A 22,758-nucleotide genomic window follows, 5' to 3' on the forward strand; every position below is an offset into this window, starting at 1 on the left:
GAGTGTCAGTCTCAGAAAAGACCCCTGTGTCCAGATATATTTGGACCTTGTGGAACTCCTGTCCTCTCCAAGTCATACTAACTCCCCCTTCTTTCATATGATTCCCTGCACTCTGCCCAAGGTTTAGTTATGAGTCTCCGTATCTGCTTTGATACACTGCTAGGTGGAGTTTTTCAGAGGCCCTCTGTGGTAGGCTCCTGTCCTGTTACTTGTTTTCTCCTATTTCCAATGTCCATCCCATTTGTCTTTCTAAGTGAGGAATGATCATCGTACCCCGGGTCTTTTTTCTTGTTTATCTTCTTTAGTGTATAGATTTCAGTATGTTTATCATATCTTATAGGTTTATATAAGTGAGTGTATACCATGTGTGTCTTTCTCCTTCTGGGATATTTCACTCAGGATGATCTTGTCTAGATCCCACCATTTGCCTGCAAATTTCATGATTTCCTTAAGAGGCACTTTGGTGGCTATTGCTGATGCAGCATTCAATGTATGCATCCTACAGCTAGAGCAGAGGGGGAGAAGAGCACCGCCTAGTGGCAAGGCGTAAAACGACAGGCCCATTCATTTGCGTTCCAGCGCTGGGCAAGGAAGGAGGAGGAGATGGAGGAACAGGGGCAGGAGATCAGTGTCCCTCAGCGCACTCCCTTCACATGCACTTTCCCTCCTCACTAAGATGTCCATCACCTGTGAAGGCTTTTCTTCCTTAAGTTATCTGGATAAAGTTTTTCTTAAAATTCAACCTTTTAAAAGACAAGCATTTCAGAAGAAAAATGGAGAAAGACTATAATCAGGCAAACTACAGCAGGAACTATAAATGGCCAATAAATATATTCTTAAAAAAATATCCAACTTTATCAGGGATCAGATAAGAGGCAATTAAACAGCAAAATGTTACACACAGAGAGAGAGAATTCATACTGCAAACTGAAATGCACAAGTTGGGCAAGAGTGTGGAGAAATGACAGAATTCACACTTCCAAGAAAGAATTGTAAGGCAAGTATTGTCCAAGGGTGAGAAGAATGGGCACCGAATGTGCTCAGAGAAAGGGACACAAAGATTTACACACCCATCGTTAGAAATACAGGTAAAGTTACCACAGAACTGCTCAAATGGGGTGCAGCAGAAAATGCGTCTGTGTACACAACGGAATGCTAGCCAACAAATGAACACTGAAACTGTGGCATTTCCAAGAGAAATGGAGTTGGAGGGAAAAGTAGAGATCATTATTTTCAGCAAAATAAGGTAGAGTTCAAGAGAGGAATATCCCACGTGTTCTCTCATATATGGAATCTAGATTTAAGCATGTATGTGTGTGTGTGTGTGTGTGTGTGTGTGTGTGTGTGTGTGTGTGTTGTGTGGGGAGAGAGAGATGCAAGTAAAACATGGACTAAGTGAGAGTAGGTCAGCCAGGCACAGTGGCGCATGCCTTTGATCCCAGCACCCAGGGAAGCAGAGGCAGATAGATTGCTGAGTTTGAGGCCAGCCTGGTCTACAAAGCAAGTCCAACACAGCCAAAGCTACACAGAGAAACCCTGTCTAAAAACAAACAAACAAACAAACAAACAAAAATTAGAAAAAGAGAGAAGAGATCTAAAAGGAAGAAAGTAGAGGACAACAGAACAGAGCAGGTAAGAGGGTGAGGGAATACATGTGACAGGGAAATGGGGATATCATTTGAGGGTATGATTAAAGGAAGGGGCACCAAGAAGTAGAGCGGAAAGACAGTGGGAGAAGGGAATTGAACAAGAGCATAATATAATGACATGTATATATAAAATGTCACAATTAAAGCCGTGACTTCGAATGCTAACCTTTAAGATTAATAAAAATAAATGACCAAAAAGCTGATACGCGTGGGCACGGCTGGCATGAGACTGGCCTGTGGCAGATTGCTCAAAGAAGTGAGGTACAGCTCGGGCACCCCGCCTGGTCTTGCACTTGCGTGTTGTGTGTGAGAACCTGTGCACAGAACAAGGGTTGTATTTCTACAGGCCAAAATAGGAGGCCAGCAGCTGCCGGCTGGACAGCAAATGGAGGCTCTTTGCCATGCACAGTATACGGAGATAACTTCTTTATGTTGTTTTCATGGATCACATGGGTAACAAAGCTGCTTTGAGTTCATGTCACATAACTGAAGCAAAGTCAAAGGGAAGGGGGAAAAAATCCCACCATGGATAGACTTTAGAATCTTCTCATTACCGCTCCCTTTGTCCTTCCTATGAGACATGGGTCTTTGCCTCAGCTACCTTCTCCCCCAAAGGGACTCTGTGTGTCTCTTTGCAAACTCCTCCATCTCCCTTCTCCCTGTAAAGCCTTCCTTCAGAGAAACTGCCAAGTAAGCAATGAATGGAGAAACGTGTTTGACTCTCTCCCAGAGTAATCGAGCTAGCCCATTGGAGGCCTCTGGAAAGGACCTATTTGTATCAACTGCAAGCTTATGCAGCTTAGGCGAATTGCTAAATGTTGAGTGACATTTCTGTTGAGGGGTTGCTTTAACCTCCCCACAAGTGGCACAGCTAAGAAGAATTATTTTTGAGAACAAGGAAATTTAAGAAATATGGCCCTTATGAATAAGGGACTACTTTTCCAGTCATAAAATAGAAGGGTGTTTTAAATTCAGTCTACTTTATTTGTTTGTCTGTTTGTCGATCTACCTGTCATTCTATCTATCATCTATCCATCTATTTATTGTTCAATCTATCTATCTGTCTGTCTGTCTATTTATTTCTTTTCCGTTCCAATGCAGCCTCCAGGGCAGGCTCAAACTTCACAAAGGCTCTGCCTTGGTTCTGACCCTGGTCTGGGCTTGCTAGGCTGGCTCATGGAGAGAATGAGGTGCATGTTCGAGCACTGGCCAGTCTAACTGTGATTCCAGGTCTGTGGCCCACCACCGCCTACGTGAGCACACAGTCCTGGCGCCTGTTCAGGTGGGAAGCGCCTCAGCCTTCTTCCTCCGTGATGCCCCTTCGCATGCTTACAACTGCCCAAATCCTCACCTTTCGATTTTGAGCTGACACAGCCTGAAACTAGTTAGGCCAACAGAATGCACTGCCCTCAGGCCCAGACTTGTGAAGAAACCTGTAAGGAAGACAGAAAGTAAGCCGGCCCTTGCCCAATCTCCCAGAGGCGATTTCATGCAGGTTGCGGTGGCAATTCCTGGGGTCTCGGTAACCAGGCTCTTAGAAGCCTGAAGAGAGACGTTCTCTGGAGCTCGTGCTTGGGGAAACCGACTTAAGCAGATCAAGGGAAATTTTTACCATGTCCCAAGAAAGGGCAGAGTGTATTGTATCTTGCTTGGGGACATCTGTTAGGCTTCGGGGAGAGAAACAGGTTCCCTCCCAGGAACGCGCCTCTGAGCAGCACCCCCTGGGGCTCTCTTCTCTTCTGTGCAGCATTTAATGGCTTGGTGCTGCAACAAGCCTGCAGCAGGTCTCTGCAGAGAGGGTGTAGGCTTCCCACAAGTCCCGCCAGGCCTGCTCTGAGGGCTGGCGGGCCAGCCAAGAACTAAGCTAGTACCTTTGAGGCCACGGGGCATGAGAACTGCCATGAAGGGAGGAGTTCGTGTCTCCCTCCTGCTATTTGTACTTAACTTATTTAGGGGTGTGTGTGTGTGTGTGTTGGGAGGGGTTGTGTGTGTGTGTGTATGTGGACTACATGTGTCCCTGGTGCCTGGGGAGGTCAGAAGAGGGCTTTGCGTCTGCTGGAACTGGAGTTAGGGCTGGTTGTGGGCCCCCACATGGATGCTGGGAATCTAATGCCACCCTTGCCGCACCCCACCCTCACATCCTCTGCAGGAACAAGTGGTCTTAACTACTGAGCCACCTCTCCAGCCCCGTCGCTTCTGTGTTGATTGATTCGTGATAAGAGAATCAGATCCATGCCCCATCCCGCTCACCCCCCAATCAGGGTTAACAGGTTTCTACAAACTTCACAATGACACTTCCGCCAATGTGTACTCTGTGATTTTTGGCTTCAGAACCAGAACTGGCCAGGCCATGGGGCATTCTCTCGTCTCGTTCCCCTGGCCAAGATTTCTGCTTCCTCTGCAGCCCCCAGTGAGGGAGCCAATCACAGATAACTCAGCTGGTTTAAAAAAAAAAAAATCTGGACCAGAGCCGCTCTCAGCTGGGGACAGCGTAACAGAAGAAAGTAGGTATTGGCTGTATGTAGATCTGCTGAGCCTGTAGAATCCTCATGGATACCCAGAGACCGGGTTCCAGACGTGCCTTCCAGAAGCCTACAGGAGCGGGTATCAGCCTAGGCAAGCCACTTGCTCCTTTCAGTCTCCCATCCTAAAAATGTACACCCAAGATCACCCTTGGCTTCTCCAGATCAGCTCCAGGTCCACAGAGTTTGGGGGGCACGCCAAGTCACTTCAACCTTTGGGAAGTCTTTGTTTTGTCTCTTCTTAGTAAGAAAGAAGAAGCTGCAATCAGGGTAGAGGCCCAAGGGTTCACGTTACTTCATCTCCTCCAGAGAATCCCACCCACTAAGCAATCTCCCGGGCTGGCCTCTGGGATAAGGTGCAAATACCAAGATGCACCATGTGAATCAGACATGAGTTAGGGGTGGAGAGAAACAGGGGCACATTTCCAGGCTCCAGCTCCCCTTTTGTTTCCTGCCTGTTTGCCTTTGGATTGATTCGAGGCTCTGTTCCAGTGGATGAATTTGACCTCGTTCTTTTTTCTAACCAAATCTCCCTCTAGTTCTTTTGTTCTGTGAGTCTCTGCTTCCTCTTTAGTCTCCTTCATGTTTCTAATCCTTAGACCCACAAAAAAAGTTTTTAGCTACCTTTTACCCAAATCTTGTCCATTTCTTCAGCTCTTCCCCTTCTCACCAATTAATTATCCTAATTAGCCTTAACTGTCAACTTGACCCCAGCCTGAACTCACCATGGAAAGAGTGCCTAGATCAGACTAATCTGTGAGCTTGTGGGTGGGAGAGTGTCCTGATTTTTCATTGGAGGAGGAGGTCCATTGTCCAACACGGGCAGCAACATTCCCTACTCTTGTAGTCCTGGGCTGTAATTTGCTAGCTAAGCCAGAGCCTGGAAGCAAGCCAGCAAGCGCCATCCCTCCACGGTTTCTGCCGTTGGGTTCCTGTGTGAATTCCTGCCCTGACTTCCCTCAGTGACAGTCTATAACTTGAAAGTGTAAGACAGACGAATCCTTTCCTCCCAGAGTTGCCTTGGTTCTGAGTATTATGTCACAGCAACAGAGGGAAACTACACCACCATCAACCACACAACTGCCCTGGGCCACTCACGCCTTCCCCATAATTCTCAGCATGTCCTTGCGGGGGGTCACCCTACCACCTAAAGGTGTGCAGGAATGGATAGCCATGAAATCTCACAAAAGCTCCTGCAGAGGGGAGAAACTATCTGTAGACTCTGAGTGAAAGCAGTTGAGAACATCTGGGCTTTTAGGTCTCCCGCCAGCTCTCACCTCCCACAGGCTCATCATACATGTCAAGCAAGTTGCCCAGTTCCTCAGCTATAAAAACCGCTTGATCCTGGAATTACAAAGAATTGCATAAAATACATCTAGGCTAATGCCCTACCAAGAAAAAGAAAAAAAGAATCCGCATGCAAACAAAAACCCTTTGAGGTCTTCAGTAACCAGAGAAAGTCTGGGATTCTGAGTGTCTTTCAACTCAAGAGACAATTTCAGATCTATGAACCTCAACTTAACGACTCATCATTTCTGGAGTAAATTTCACCAGTTCCTCCAACGGGCCCTTCTGTGACCTGGTAGTGCATGGCGGAGCCCTGGAGCGGAACACAGCACGTGTGTCTGAGAACTACTGCTCCTTTGAAATTAGCACTAGCCAACTGGGCAAGGTCTGTCTCACACCTGGCTCCTCTCTACTCAAGTCCCTGGCCAGTTTCTGTTCTAGAATAAGCAGGTCCCTGAATCCTGTCTGTGCATACTTGAGTATGTGTACTCGGGTGAGAATATCAAGCAAGGCCCCATGGGCTCTTTTTGAGTCAAATAAGCTCCTCTGGCCTAGAAGCCTCGGCATGAATTAGTGCTTCATGGAATTAGTGTTTCCATGAAAAAATGTTTTCCAGGTCCCAAATAAATATCTCACAGTGTGTGTCGGAGGGCATCCTGTTTGTAAACCTGGGGCCATTAATGCTTCCCTGGCATGAACTCATTCCCAGGGCTAGAAAATGTCCCCAGTGGTCTCTAAAAGTGCCTTTGCAACAGGCTGCTGGCACGCCAATGCCTTGGGCACAGCTGCCGGCCTGTATTCTCTTAGCACTTCCTGTGTGGGTACAGCAAGAGGAAATCTGAGGGAAATGTGCTGCCTTCTTGCCTGAGGAACACATAACCAGGAAAGGAGACAGGAAGCTGTTAGCATCTACTAGCTCTGGAGGCCTGCTATAGCATCAAACTTCCACTTCCTCCTTCAAACTGCACCCCAGGGACTCACCAGGGGGGCTGTCCGGCCACCTGGGCTTTAGGCCCATAAAACTTTATAGCCCTGGTGGCTCTATGTTGCAGCTCCCTCTGCTATGGTGGTGATTTCCAGATGTGCAGGGGAACAGAAGAAGCTGAAACCTGCCTCAGTATCGCATGCAGTATGTCATAGGGGCAGGCGCTATCATCAGAGGTCCTTTTGAAGAGTTAGGCACTTCAGCGGGAGTTACAGGCGACAGCGCCAGGCCAAGCTCTTCTGTTGTGCGATCAGTTACCCTGCGGTGCTCAAACAACAGCGGTCCTTTCCTCTCTGTGTGTGCTTGTGTGTGTGTGAGAGAGAGACAGACAGACAGACAAACAGAGAGGGAGGGAAGACAGGGAGGGAGGGAGAGAAATTAGTACATGGATGGGTGAATAGATTAATAGGTGGATAGATGGATGGATAGATAAATGGATGGATGTGTGGGTGGAGGGATGGATGAATGGATGAACAGATAGGTGGATGGATGGATGGATGGATGGATGGATGGGGAATAAGTTCAGTCTCTGGAACCTGCTGACCTGAGCTCAACTTTCAATGAAGGCAAATTTTTGTGTTCCCGTTTCCCCACGTGCAAAATGGGGTCATAGCTGTACCTAATTCAAGCTCACTGTGACTTAGTGCTTTCAAAGAGCTCTGGCTGACACTGCAGAAGCTCTCAGTAAATGTTAATAGTTCCACGCAGTGCTTCTCTTAGCTCTAACTTATCTGGGAGACGGTCAACCAAAGATGGCCACCAAAATAATTCCCTGCCTGCTTGAGTGCCCATATGTACGTGTCCTTCTGAGTCTTCCCTGTGTGAGCCAGGGCAGGATTCGTCCTCCTGGCATCCACCTTCCACAGGAGAAGGCTATAGGTGAACTGTAGACCAGATGGCTGAGGCACACCCTGCCTGTTTTTGGCAGTCTCAGGATGGCCTTCTGACTGATTTCTTCCCAGGCCACCCTGTTCCTCCTTGACACCCAAACACAAATGCCCTTTTTTCAGTTCTCATTACCACCAAGTCCAAAATACGCTAAACCTCAGCTGTCCAAATATTTTTCAGGCCCTGGTTATTAAATGAATGCGAATTTGTTCAGATTTGTCACCAAGCAAGATGAAAGTGGCACTGATGGACAGGCTTTTGGGAAAAAAATTAAGAAGATGGGGTGGCCAAATTAATAATGTGATCAGCATTTTATTTTCATCCCAGCTGTAGCCCCCTCCCTCAAAGGAGGACCCTGGGTAAGAGAATCAATCCTCATTCAGAAAGGCAAACAGGATAGACATTGGAAAAGGAAGAAAACAGGAAACAGGACAGGAACTCATCACAGAGGGCCTCTGAAAGACTCTATCCAGCAGGGTATTAAAGCAGATGCTTTGGGCACAGTGTTGAGGAAAGTTTAAAATACTTTTTTAAAAAATCACATTGTAAGAGTTTTGGGCAAAAACCAGAGACGCCAGCAGCATCTTTTTGACAAGGAAAATAGTGCAGTGTTTATTTCCACCAGCAGGTGGCAGTAAAGTAACAAGGGTAAAGAGAATGTTTACAGCTCATTAGAAGGTCTTGGTAGCAGGAGGCTATCTCACCCAACCTAGTTAAGGCTCATAGAGGGTGCCATTGACTGGCTCAGTGTCAGTAATGCCTGAACCAAATTAAATCCAGGTCTCACCACCAAACCCGGGCATACTCGGGTATGATAACCTTTTTAAAATCCCCTGGCCTCTTTACATACAGAAAAATTAAAACTCCTAGAGAGTGGTTTAGTAGTTTCCAACCACAGCAGGACAGGCAGCCTTGGGGTGATAAAAGCTGTTTCTGTCCTAGCGCTTCTGGGAAGCACGCAGGGAAAGACAGAGAAAGAAATAAGCCATGTTTGTGTTGTGAGGTTTCCCAATATGTTCTCGCTGCCCCGGAGCTCCCTTAACCATATGGATTTCCCAAAAACAGAGCAGGCTCCATCATCCTTTCTACCTCACAGCCTGCTGGTGCGTTAGAACGCAGGCGTGTGTTTCTAATCAGGGTCACTACTGCTGTGATGAAACACTGTGACCAAAGCAACTTGGGGGGGAGGGGAGAGAAGGGGTTTATTTGGCTCACAGTTCCATGTTGCTGTTCACCACCAAAGGAAGTCAGGACAGGAACTCAAGCAGGGCAGGAAGCTGGAGGCAGCAGCAGGTGCAGAGGCCGTGGAGGGGTGCTGCTTACTGGCCTGCCCATCATGGTGTGTTCAGCCTGCTTTCTTATAAAACCAAGGACCACCAGCCCAGGGATGGGACCACCCACAATGAGCTGGCCCTTCCCCCATCAGGCACTAATTAAGAAAACGCATTACAGCTGGATCCCCAGGGGACGTTTTTGCAATTGAGATTCCCTCCTTTCCAATAACTCTCGTGTGTGTGTCAGGCTGCACGACCCTAGCCAGCACACACTGATTTGAGACATGCAATGAGAGGGAACTCGGAAACTGGTAGAGGGGCCGACTCTGGAAAATAATCCAGACAGGTGGGACAGGTGTAATTAAAATGGTATTAAAATGGCACATATTGATGTGGGCGGGTGGAAAGATGGAGAGATGACTGAACCTGTGGGTAAAGCATTAGCTCAAAACACTTCCAACGGCTGCAAGGAAAATAATTCCAGCTTCTCAGTAATCGAAGACAAAGTCAGCATACACTGCTTTGCTTGGGTAAGTGGTGACTCCTAGTCTCTGGAAGTGTTCAGCTACCAGCCAGCCACTAAGATACTGGGACTTTATAGGAGTATGGGCTGTTTTGGACTAAACAAGCCTTCCAGGAATCCTAGGATTCCTTTTCGTCCATGCCTCTTGGTGAAGAGGGAATGAAGCACCTACCTTTGGTGTTAAAAGCTCCACGTGGAAGGACCATCAGAAGGGTGTCATGCTTCTTCCTGCAAAATACTGGTCCATCCTCCAGCACTGAACTTTTTACCTGGTCTGGGAAGCAGTGTCCTAGCACGTGCCTTGAGAACATTTGCTTGTTTGGTTCTAGTACATTTCTTTCTTTCTATTGAAATTCAGGAGAGATGGACTCGTGGAAGCCTGGACCCATCCTTTTAGATTCAGGTAAGTCTCCAGCTGACCTCTCAACCCCAGCCAGACCAGACGCACAGCACGGAAGAGCTGGGAGGCCTAACAGTCCAGTGGGTGGCTCAGGCGTCCTAGCCCAGCCACAGTGGCCTTGCTAGAGCCTTGCTCCTGGGACCTTCAGGTCTAAGGATGGGCCCATTTAGGCTTTCCTAGGGGTGCCTGGAAAATAATGGTTTTTCAACAAGGAGAGAGAAAGCATGAAGAAAGGCTGGAGGTAGCGAGTTCATTGCAAGATGGGTTTAGACTCTCCCTTCTTCTGCACCATGCACCGTGGTTCTCTGTTTCAAAAGGGATGCCTTTAGTCCCAGCGCTCAGGGGGCTGGCACAAGTGAATCTGTGAGTCTGAGGCCAGGCTGGTCTACGTAGTGAATGCCAGGCCAGTCAAGGATACACAGTGGGACTCTGTCTGAAAAAGCAAAACAAAACAAAAATAGGAAAGAAGGTAAAAAGAAACTGGTATCAGGTTTTCCATTCTCATCAGTGTGTGTGTGTGTGTGTGTGTGTGTGCTTTTCAATGCATACCACATTAAATATTTGATCTTCTAACAAAGCCTTCCAGTTCTTGATAGGAAGCAAGATTTTACTGGCAAGGGGGCGGGAGACAAGGATAGAAAGGTCAAACCTCTGAACTTGCCCCCCCAACACACACACACACACACACACACACACACACACACACACACACACACTGATGAGAGAGAGAGAGAGAGAGAGAGAGCTTTGAGACATGTCCCTGTGAAACATCTGGCCAAGAAATACTGTTGGACACCCAAAACAAGATTTCCAAATGATGTGAGGAACTAAAGTGAGCTGGCTGACCTTTAATAGGAAGATGAAATCATGCGCTTTGCAAACTGGAAAAACAAAACAGCAGAAAGCTCAGCGCAGCAAAGAGAACAGCCACACCTGCCTCCACTGCCAGAAACTTCTAGAACTAGGAGACTTGGTCCCTGCATGTGTTTGATGCAGCCACCCTAACAGATCCATGCTTACTGTGCTTGTGATTTATTGTCACATCCCGTGTCAGTAGCCCTAATAAGCCATGCCACCCGGCCCAGCTGAAACCCAGCCCCACACCTTGTATCTCTGCCTCTAGCCTTACGTAAGAAACTGTCTTCCCTGACCTTCGATCTGAGTTGTGTTCCCTCTGGTACACAAACAACCCTTCCCAGACTGCCCTGTACGTGTCTAACTCATCTTTGTCTGGTGCCTACATCACCAAAATTTGGCCAAGGCCCAAATGTACTGTAAAGGTTTAGAGGACCCATACTCATTTCCTGACCTCAAAACTTCCAGAATGTTAGAGAATGATCTGTTTACACTGGCACATCCGTAATGTTTCCACATAGATAAACCAGGGCACAGATAGAAATGAGAGCAGAACAAGGTCCCCCAAGAGCACCCAACAGAGCACCGTCGGGCAGGCTGCCGGCATGTATTTTTCGTAGGATGGGGCCGATGTAGACGAGAGGCAGCTATGAGCCAAGAGAGCACTGGCTATGAATGTCCACTTTGTCTCCTTCCCTGGGGTAAGGCCAGGTGCTTCCTATGCCTGGAAATCACAACTGCTTCTACTCTTCTTTCCAGGATTTGTGCCAAAAGAAGAACTCAGCACACAGTCTTCCGAGCCAGTGCCCCAGGGAGATCCAAGTGAGTTGACTGACAGCTGGAACCCCCAGGGCGGTCTTAACATCTGATGAGCTCTCTCTCCTCTACCTACTCACTTGCATTCAGACCCTCTTCTCTCCTACCACAGATCTATTTAGCTTCCATCTTCTGACACTTTGTTCTAAGGAGACTGGAGGGCTTTTGAAGGATTTCAAGTATGTGCATGGTGGGGAATGGACGGAGGTTTTTTTTTTTTAATGTCACTATGGCAACAGTGTGAAGAATGAGAAGGGGTGGGGTACAAGAGTGGATGAAAAGAATTGACAGGCCGATCGGCAGGGATCGAGCACCGAGGGGGTGATATAAGCCAGGCCTTGCAGACAGAACCAGAAATGAGAGAAATAGGCCGAGTCACGAAATACAGAAAAGGAGGAATCTATAGGGTTGGAGCAGGGCAAGAGACAGGACAGCTTAAAATGACGTCACAGGGCTCTGGAGGTGACTTAGCCAGGAAAGGCACGTTTCGCCAAGCCCGATACCCGGGTTTCATTCATGGCGGGAAGAGAGAAGCAGCTCCCGTGAGTGCTCCCTCTGAGCTATACGCTGGTGCCAAGGCACAGGCAGTGTTCTTCTCCTCACGTACTAAGTAAACACATAGATGTAATTTAAATTGTAAAAACTTACACAACTGGATCAATGGCACTGGGGTGAGGGACACAGGATGGAGCAGGGTTGGGGACAGAAAGAGGCTGTATGTCTGTCATCTGCCGTGAGAGAGATTGATATTCAGTCCAATAGCAAGGCTGATACTTGGATGGGAGGGGGTGGTCCAGTCAGAAAGGCAGAGTCCGGGACCAAGGTGACAGTGTAAATATTCTGTCATCCTTCGTCAAATTAAAGAGAAAAAGAACGTTAAGTGGGTATCAAAACGCCTCAAATTTTTAAAAGATGTTTAGAGTTGGGAGATGAACTGTGGTTCAAAGCAGAGACTGTATGTGAGGAAGCTGTTAAAATGGGACGTGGACAACAAGGTAGAAAAAGGAAGAAACAGCGCACACGCAGATGCCACACTCGGCAGGGATAGCACTCCCAGGACTATCACAAAGGAGGGACGAGAGCAAGAAGAAACAGAGTGACGTGCCTTCCAGCACAACGAAAGAAAACACCTGCAACATTGTCTCAACTCTGCTGCGTGTAAGAAACACCCCAAGACAGACCGCAGACGCCCATCAATTGCCTCCTAACTATTGTGTCAGACTGTCACTAAACCTCGCCACTCCCAGGATGGTCAGAAGGCCAGTAGCATCCTCGGGTTGCCCTGGGAACTTGGAACAACTGTAGAGAAAAGCCTCCACCCCAGACATACTGACTGATTCTACAGCCACAGTTACCAGTGGTCCTTGAGGGTGGCTGGGAGGTTATTTTGCAGAACCTGAATAACACCTGTGACCCGGGCATGCCTCTGATAGATATTAGCCAAAGGTACAAAGTATGGGCCTGATGCATCATATGGCACAGAGCTTGTGTTCACCGATAGCCTCATACCATGTGGAACCGTGCCGCAGAATTAAGAAAATCAGTGCATTGATTCCTGTAGATACTACATCTGACCCATCTGCCCGTCCTTCCTCATCCTGAACCTTTGCTGTGACCATAAATAAGACTCTAATGCTGAACACCTTGCGACTCCACCAATACTGCTGTCACCTTCAGATGGGCATACTGTCATTTCCATTGAAGAAACCCACTGGGTCCTAGCCTGTACATGCCATGAGAGAAACATAGTCATTGAGATATCCCGGGAGGTTGGGGGCAGAGGCTTTTGACTCGTAATAGGGTGATTGCCTGGAAAGTGCAACAAGGCCTTGTGTTTGGTCCCAGAGATTGGAAAAAACAAAGTCCTGGGAAGAGGGACAAAGGACACTTCCCGGTCAGCCATCAGCAATCAGGCCAGAGAGCCAAAAGAACTAAGCGGATAAATTGTTTGCTCAAAAATGAACACGCTGTTCCTGAAAATAGTTCAAGACGTAAGAAATGAGCAAGAACTTGGTCCTTTAGGACCCAAAACAGATGCTCCCAAATCCACGCACTGTTATCATTGAAAAAGAAATGAATACGGGAAACCCGGCTATCTCTTCTTAGAATCCATTGCCTCTATTTTAAAAGGCAATATTAAACTAATATGCTGGCGCCTGGAAGGGAAACTCTTGTTTAGGAGTGCTTCTCAAGGCTAGGGATCACATTTAAAGACAAATCTGATTCTCCGTATGAGTGGGTACCAGGAGTCAATACTCTTCTACACACTGTAGGGGCTGGTGGGCCAAAAGCCCTGAAGGACATTACTGCCACCTGCTGGCCGTAATTCACATCGCAGAGCAAGACCTAAGAAAACACGGTAATTCTTTTCCCTGTCTTCTGCTTCACCTCTGTCTTTGGCGGAGTCTTTAAACCACTTTTGAATTTCGCTTGTTTCCTGAAATCTTCATCTCAAGGGTTATTCTTGGATACAGGCAGCATGGAAGAAAATCAGCTGGACAGGGAACCCTAGAAGGCGCTTGCTGACCTGGAGCGGAAAGCTGAGATTTGCTGAATTGCTAAGATGCAAACAGCTAGACAGACAGAGTCCCTGTGCCCTCCTCAGAACCTGCTCTGCTTTCGATAGCCATTTCAGCACGTTCTCAGATTCAGCTTTTTTCCACCCACCAGTTCTTCCTTATCACTCAGTAACTATTTCTAACCGGTTTTGCTCCAAGCGTCGTCAGCTCAGAAGCCCTTGGTACTTTCAACAGTCCGCAGCGCCTTTCTTAACCGCCCCGAGGAAGCCAAGTTCCTTCTGAAGAGCGTGAAGGCCATGACAGCTCAGGGACAGGCGGTTTCTCCCCTCCCACCAGGGGGTGTCGGCCGTTAGGTGGTCTTAGATGTTCTAGATCAAAATTCCCTACTCTTGTTTCTGAAACACCCTAGTCTCCCCAAATGCAAGCATTCAATAATTCGTTGTTTGTTTTTTATTAATCCTAAGGCCATATGAACTCCCACCAGGGCCTCGGCTCAGCAACCTCTGATCACGCTGAGCCAGCGCGACTGCAGAGGAGCGTGCCGCACACGGATTCCTTAGCCCGCATAGCATTCACTGGGAGGCTGAAACCTTCAGGCCTGACATCCTTCCCGCCTCTCTTTTACTTCTTACACACCAGGATCCTCTTACCCAGGGTTTTCTTTGCCACAGATTCGACTGCCGGTCACCAACTGCGGTCCGAAAATATTAAACGGAAAATTCCAGAAATAAATAAACTCCTAAGCTTTTATTAGTTTTTATTTTAGTACATTGGTATAATTATTCTGCTTTGTTATTAGTTATTATTAGCCTCTTAGTGTGTGTAACTTATGAATAAAACTATATATATAAGCTATAATATATAATCATATACAGTTACATTATATATTATGTATTCATATATATAGTTATATATGTATACATACAGGAAAACAACTAAATTATATTGTTTAATTCATACTATATATATATATTTCTCTGAGAAAACTGAGAAAGACAAGGTGGGAGCACCCAGAGCCAACAATCACAGCATCTTTTTCTGTTCCTCAGACTGCAAAGTTGACTTGTCGTTCTTAATCGACGGGAGTGCCAGCATCGGCAAGCGCCGCTTCCGGATCCAGAAGCAGTTCCTTGCGGATGTTGTGCAGGCTCTTGACATCGGCCCTGCTGGTCCTCTCATGGGCGTTATTCAGTATGGGTAAGTGCGGCTCATGCTCTGAGCCAGGTCATCGACTTCTAGCTATAGTATCTATGAGTCACGAAGCACCGATCCATTCTCTCCTCTAATGCAAATTTAAAAATAAAATGGGAGCAATCCATTTTATGAAAAAATGTGAGCCTTCCCAAAGGGAGGAACGGGTTAATTATCGCATGCTCATGAGTAAATGCCCTTCGAGCTCATGACTGAGTGCGAACAGAGAGCATTCGTTTGCAGGGTTTAACAAATCACAGAAAAAATGGTTAGGCCACCACCGGTTTCTTCATCCCTAGACGAAGCTTGACTGTGAAGACATTTGTCTGAGGGGCTGTAACCTGGGCTACACTCATTTGAAGGTAAAGATGCTACCAGCCACAGTGTTTTCCTCCAAACAACCTTAGGCCTGTACACTGCCCTGGAGGAGGCCATCAGGCGACAGGGAAACTCCAGGGTTCCAGCAGTTGGCCAGGCGCTGAGACAGCTGGGCCCAATCCATCTATTTCATTAAGGGTAGGGCCGCAGGGGCCATAGCAACACTCCAAACTCAACCTTCATTTCTCTAATTCAGAACAAGAAATCAATCTTAGTTCAGATATGGATGCATTTCTCCTTACAACAGATTACTGATGTGACACACACAAATCTTCCATTTGTACATACATTTCAAACAGGTGGTCTGATCAACTGCTCCTAAGATGGAGATAAAGATCATGTTAGCCATAAAGGGCCTTTGATTACCCAGGATGCTTTTCCTCCTCACATACCTATAGCTTAATCCTTGGAACTGAAAAGCCGCACAGAGCTCAGCGCTCTTGCTCCAAAGCTTTGGTGACGGTGTGGCCGTTCCTTCTGAATTAAAAATAAGCATTCCCAGACTCCAACCTTTCCATACATTTCCAGCTGGCAAGCACCCCGAGGGCAAGAGTTACGGCTGTCGTGTGAAGACCTTAGCAGGTCTTTGAGTTCCTACAAAAATAAGTGGAAATGCTTTCTTTTTCAAATAACTTGTAACATGTATATTTCTTTCTTTCTTCCATTGCTGTCAAGAAAAATCAGTAGGTTGCCTAACTGGCAGTTATAGTTAAGAGTCAATTATAAATAACCAATTGCTGCAAATGCCACCAATCAGTGTCCTATGACCTATCGTGAGATTTTGGCTTGAAATCAGAAAAAAAGGAGGCTCTTTTGGCTTGTGTTTTCTTGTTTTCAAAATGTCAACCCATTTTCATTCCTATGTTATTTTTTTTTAAGAGAGCAAATGCAGAGCAAACCTTCCTCTAAAGAGCAAATAGAAGTATTTAGTGCCAGATGTCCTGCCGATTTTATTGGAGGATTCAAAGCTTGCTGTCTTATCTTGCATCAAAACTCGCTGATTTAAAAGCTTGTGTGTACCTGGTGCGATATGAAAACAGGTGATGATGAGAAGGAAGAATGGCCAAAGAAGTGTTGTGTGTTGACAAGAATGAGGATTAAATAATAAAGGTAGCAGGGAAGCAGAATCAATAGAAATCCCTTCAACCCTGCTGGGGGGTGAACATGGCCTCAGAGGTTGGTAACTTAATCCTCAGAACAATAGTGATGTGAGCTGGGGACAACCAGGGGTGCTTAGCAATGGACTCATGTCCTAATCAAGGGACCAGGGTAGCTATCAGGAAGGTAGGTCTGCTATAAAAATGACTTTGACCCTTCTCATGGTCTCTTGCCTCCCACCATCTGCCATGCGATGACTAAACTCTAAACTCTCCCCAGATATAGGGTCTCCAACCTCCAGGAATGTAAGAAATAGAATTATTTTCCTAACAAAATATCCCATCTGTAGCGTTCTGATACAGTATCACAAAACGAAGGAACACAGCCCTTCTCCCGGTTTCCCCTAACACGGACCATCATTTTGTGTTCACATCCTTGCTTTCCAGTTTCACTTCCTAAGCATTCTCTGCTTTCTGCCTTTTCTCCGTCTGTATTAATTTAATTTGAAGTGTTCAGGGCAAGTGTGTGTCTGTCCCTCTGCTTTATGCTCGTCTAAGCTAATCTGTCATCTTCGCCTTGCCAGTAGCAGGGCGGGGAGGAGAGCATTGTGAACTGGCTGACAGGAGATCTGGATTCTGACCTCAGCCCTTCTGGGAGACCTTATGCAATCACTTAACCTCTCCGTGTAAGTGCTGACACCTGTAAAATATGGGGTCAACTGATGATTTATTAGGGCTCAGCCAGCTCTGGCATTGTATAATTCAATGGCTGGTTCAGAAGATAGCCAATACATGAACGTTGGGCTAACAGGCCAGCAAGATGCTTCCTCTTGCTTGCAGCCCTGAGTTCCGATTAGGTGGGCTGATCCGTGATGAAATGCTGGGCTGCTGGGGTTGCACAGCCACTGCGGGCTGTGAGAAACCTAATAAATCGGAGGGTGGCCTGACAGGGCTGAAAGCAGTAGCGCTATCCAGCCAAAATTGCGCTTTGTTGAAGGTGCACGGTGACCCCAACCTCCCATCTCCCTTCACTTATTTCATCGCTAAATGCTGTTACTGCAAGCGGAGGAGGGGAGTGGGTAGGAGAGTAGGCACGGTGCTGCTGAGCTCAGGTCTGTGTCCCTGAAAGGGGAAAGATCCTCGGGGAATCTGACTCCACTCACAGCCTGGGGATTCTCACCAGATCCAGTTGCCTTCTGTGTGAGTCAGGGTGCTCTGGAGCAACAGAACCAATAGGAAATCCGGTTATCTGAGCTGGTTTATTTGATTGGCTCACACAATTAGAGCCTGGACAGGCGTACTCTAGCTGCCAGCAGGCTGAAGAGCCGAAGAAGTCAGTAGCTGCTCAGGCCGAGAAACTGCGGCCTCAGAGAAAGAGAAAACACTGAGAGAGACTCCATCTGAGGCCAAACACTTGAAACACCTCTTGGAGAACTGCTGGTTCAAGTCCACAGGCAAACACTGACGGGCAGCAGCAACAGCAGCAGAAAAAGGCAGCTCTCGAGGACCCATGCGCCAGCCCCCTCATTCTGCTCTAAAATCTTATATATTTATTTAGTGTGTGTGAAAGAGGGAATATGCAGTCACACGAATGCCATGGCACACGTTTGGAAGTCAAAAGCCAACTTGCAAGAGTTGTTCCTCTGGGACCAAATCCTAGTTGCTGGATTTCCACAGCAAGCACCTTTACATACCCAGAAATTCTGTCACCTCTTCCCTGCTTTTTCATTCCATCCTGACCCCTGGGTGTGTCTTCCTGAGTCCGTTTTTTTGTTTGTTTGTTGGGTTTTTTTTTTTTTTTTTTTACCCACATAGCAGTATTCTCAGGAAATACCCTCCCTGGCCACACACCCAGACACAGGCCAAGCATTCTGCTAGGGGTCCCTCAGGTAAGCTTAGCCATCTTCCTGCACTCCCACGTGCAGATAAAACCATCCCTTTATCTTAGAATCACGGAGCCTAAGACTCCTGGGTTTGCCTTGCCGTAGTAGTGTCCTGCCAAGAAGCGCCTACCCCATCAAGAGCAGCCACAAAGGAGGGGAGTGGGAGGGTTGAGAAGGGCCTGAGGAAACCGGGTGGCTAAATGTCTCCGCCTCTCAGGCAACGCACCTCCATTTCCTTCACTGCTGCTGCCTCCCACAGCTTCCCAGACGAGCTCCTCAGGGTAGCTGAGTCAGAATTCAGACTTTTAGGTTTAGACTCCACAAGAGTTAAGTTATGAACTTCAAAGACTTGTGCCAAGTAGGGACAGGAAGTAAGAAATAAAAGCCCAAGATGTGTAAATTTGTGAAATGCAGCACTTTGGATAGCTCAGGAATCCTAACTGAAAGACCCTATGGGGACAAAGAGCAAGACCCATAGGTAGCCTAGTGAAGGGACCTGCTCGTTGAGGTGAACTCACAAGACTGACAAGTCACTGGTCACTCCCTTGCTCTGTCCAGTGTCTCCAGGGATCTCTACTTGTCCCTTCCACTCTCCTCACGGAGATCAGCACCCTCCACCAGGCTCTTGCTGCCTGCTTCTCCAATGCTTCACCTTGCGCTGGCCTTCTTCCTGTGGTCCAGGCTGAGAGGGCCGACCCTCCACAGTACTGCAAGTTCTCTCCGCTGTTCTCTGCCCGTGCAGCTCATAACCCACGCTCACGACGCCCTGTCAGCAGGCACGGCGTTCCTCCCACAGTCACCACGTAGGAGAGGTGGCATTTGGTGCAGACTCAGAAATACCACTTTCCTAGGCTTTCCTAGGAACACTCGCTAACCATGGGAGGAGGGCAGATACCGGTCAGGGTGATCCTTCAAACGTCAAACAACATGACCTCAAGACTGTAGCCTGTCCCCCAGGAGAGCAGTTTCTAGTTAATGCTTCCCACCAGCCCAAAGCCAGAGACCCGGTGCTAGGTCGAGGGTCGAGGCCCCATCTTGCACATGCATTCTAAACTTGAAATTATGCAACCAATAGGTGGGTAATGCACTTGATACCAAGGAGTGCGCTTATGCAGGAAATCACAGCCAGCACTCATGGTTAGGTACAGCAATCGGCTTGCGGCTTGCCTTGCCTTGCAGATCAGCCCACGACCACAGCTGCTAACCACCCCCTGGACTTCCAGTTTTTGTTGTTGTTTTTCATTTCAAACCTATAAGTGGAAGAGAATTGTGCATGTTCTCTTGGCCTTCATTGCCAACTTTGGGACACTGAAGTAGGAAAAATGGGTTTAGAACAAAGCCAGTTTTCTTCATTTAAAAATAAGTGTTCCTTTGCCCTAGGGCGGCTCCCTCTTTTGTAGGCTGTGACTTGGGCTGAACCTCCTGTGTCTTCTTGCCTCACATCCCCCTGATTCCCAGCCTTGGGCTGAAGACTTGCAGTCAGGCACAGTGGAGCAGCAGGCATGCTGGCACCTTCCGTGGTTCCGTGGTGCCACCCATCCACGGGCAATCAGAGAGGAGGGAGGAAGTAAAGTTGGCATCGCATGTGCAGCAGAATAACGGCCCTAACAGCTATGCACACGCGAAGGTCTGAAGGCTGTAAACCAAGGGGGCCTTGCTGACATAATTAGAGAGAGATGGTCACCTTGTTGACCTAAGATAATAACAAGTCTGTGAGAGCAGAGAAGCTTTCTCCTAGCTGTTGTCCACCAAGGGCACCGACTGGAAGAATGGAGAGATACATATTGCAGGCTTTGAGGACAGGAGGTCATAAGCAAGGGGCCCAGGCACTCTCCTGAAGAAGGCAAAGGCCTCCTGAAAATGGCCACCCCTAGCAGCACCGTCAGCACCAGACTCCAGACCTTGGGAACCAGGAACCTGACATGTGTCATTCAGGCCACACATTTGCTACAGCAGTGATAAGAAATAAACCCAGCTTGCAATGCTGCCAAGTGGTCCGTGTCTTCGCCAAAGAGAGGAGTGGGAGGGACCATGCATGCGATACAGCAGGGAAATGGATGATGAATATGAATCACAGTGTGCATGAGAGCACACAAACACCACGCACTGCTGCACAGCTCCCTGAGTGACAAGGAACGGCGTAGGCTCTGACTTCACTCTAGCATCATTCAGAGACCTTCTAAGAGATGCCTCTTACTTCCTCCCAGGCCCAGATACATGGAACCAGGATCAGGCAAGAGGATAAGGATTTAAAATGGATCCTTTAACCTCATATTCCTGGGAACTTGATCTGTGGCCAGTGTGACAAGAACCTGACTTCCTAAGGTTAGGGTGGAAAGGACTTCCTCATGTCCCAAGAACAGAATCACAGCACTTGTCACACACACACAGACACACACACACACACACACACACACACACGCTTCTCCAGTTCATCCCACTGCTGTTTTGTCCCCATGGTTGATAATGCTTTTCCAGGAACTAACAGGACCCTAACCGGGCCAGCTTCCTGCCATGTCCCTGGGCTGACTGTCTGTGCCTTTTGGCAAGACCCTACCCAGCCACTTTTCTCTCTCAGAGAGACAGGCAGGCAAGCCAAATAAGCTCTGGTCCTTAGAAGGACAGAGTCTTCGAGCTCAGTGATCTGAAAAGAGAGCACACAAAAGAATATTGGGGGGTGGGGTAGTGGCTCAGAGGGTAAAAGTGTTGTCACACAAATATGAGGACCTGAGTTCCTATCCCCAGAACCCATGCGCAAATCTAGACATGGTGGCATGCACCTGCGATGGTGGTGCATCTACAGAAGATGGGAACAGAGAAGGGAATTCAGGAAACACTTGGGCTAGCTCGATCTTGGGATGCACAGTGGAAACATTAGTTCGTGCCTCAAAATGAGGTGGAAGGCAAAGACTGACACTAGATGTTGCCCCCTGACCTCTGCATGTGTCCTCTACATGTTCACCCATACTTAACACCCACGCACATACATGATACCATAGACATATATCATATACCATGTACATGCAGATATACACATGTTACAGAGAGAGGAAAGTTTTTGAATAGACTCTTGGGCTTCTTTTCCCTCTGTGATGTCTAATCTTAATTGTCAACCTGCCTACATCTGAAAGTAACTGGGACCCAAGCTACCCAGTGCTCCAGTGAGGGATTTTCTCAATAAAATTATTTGAAGCAGAAAGACTTCATCTTAAGTCTGGACCACACCTTCTGGGGCAGCCCAAATGAAAGGACACGGAAGAAAGTAACTCTGTAATTTGCCTGCTTGCCCTCACTCTAGCTGGCAAGTTCATCTATCCTGTTAACTGTGATCAGAATTAATCCAGGTTCTTCAGGGTTCCAATGTAGACTGAAGACCAGCAGCTCTCCAGGAATTACCAGGACTCCAACACATTGTCAGGATTACTGAAACATCCAGCCTCATGGACTGAAAAACTACCAGATTCTCAGCCTTTCCATTTTCAGAAAGCCAATGCAGGCTACCTTGACCACATCCTATGAGCCAGTCTAATAAATGCCTTCCTAATATATATATGCATATGTTATATAATACATACCTTTGTTAGATATTGTATGTAATATATAGTATATATTAAAGGCGAATTTGTTATATGGGCTAATATAGCATATATACGATATATATTCATTCAATTGGTTCTGTTCCTTTAGGTAACCCTAACAAGCCTCCTGTGCAGTTCTCTTCAGGTGTGTACAGAGCAATCACACCTGGCTTCACCAGTGAGTCCTGTGAGCTCCTAGCGCACATTGGCTGGGCTTGTACAGGGTTCTCTGAGACCACTTGAAAAGTGGACAGCCATCTTGGTGCACATTAGAACCACTTAGATGATCCATAAAAATTCTGGTGCCCAAGCCAAACATCAGTTCAAAGATATCATAATTGTTGCATGTGGAACCAAGGCACCACTAGCTTCTCTGGTAACAAATCGTACGAGAGAGGGAAGGCATGGTGTTGCTATAGGCCTATGCTGCCATCGTATGAATCCTATGTTAGACAAACATGCCTTCTTCTAGGCGACCAATCACAGGGTTGCTGGACTCTATCCCACCCTCTCTCAGTCTTCCTCTTGCCCTTTCTAGATCTCTTTCTTTTAAGACTTAGTTTTATTTTTAATTATGTGTACGCATGTGTTTGTGAGTGAGTGTGTGAGTGTGAGTGCAGTTGTCCATGGAGGCCAGAAGAGGGCGTCAGAGCCAGAGTTACAGATGTGAGCTGCTGACATGAGCACTGGGAACCGAGCTCTGGTCCTCTGCAAGAGCAGTACACACTCAACTGAGGAGACATTATCCAGCTCCTCTGCTCCAGGCTTCTTGTTTATTCTTTCCTTCCTTGTCACTGGCAACCTCTTTACTGCTCTCCTGGACTTTTAAAATGTTCACTAAGACACTGATCCTTAAAGAGTGATCCATGCTGTCACCACAATATCAGAGGTTAGAAATACACGACCTCAGACC

The 22,758-nt window shown here is 47.3% G+C and overlaps 1 protein-coding gene across 1 annotated transcript in view; it reads left to right on the forward strand.

The window, feature by feature from the left end:
• Positions 1-22,758, forward strand: part of Vit (vitrin) — a 114,333-nt gene that overhangs the window by 76,590 nt on the left and 14,985 nt on the right. The window contains exons 8-10 of the mRNA XM_055621853.1: positions 9,487-9,531; positions 11,143-11,205; positions 14,768-14,915. Of these exons, the coding sequence (XP_055477828.1) occupies positions 9,487-9,531; positions 11,143-11,205; positions 14,768-14,915 (256 nt within the window). The remainder of the gene's footprint in view (positions 1-9,486; positions 9,532-11,142; positions 11,206-14,767; positions 14,916-22,758) is intronic.

Source organism: Psammomys obesus, unplaced genomic scaffold, assembly GCF_907164565.1.
Source record: "Psammomys obesus unplaced genomic scaffold, mPsaObe1.curated_primary_1811, whole genome shotgun sequence".
In the NCBI taxonomy this organism is placed as follows: Eukaryota; Metazoa; Chordata; class Mammalia; order Rodentia; family Muridae; genus Psammomys; species Psammomys obesus.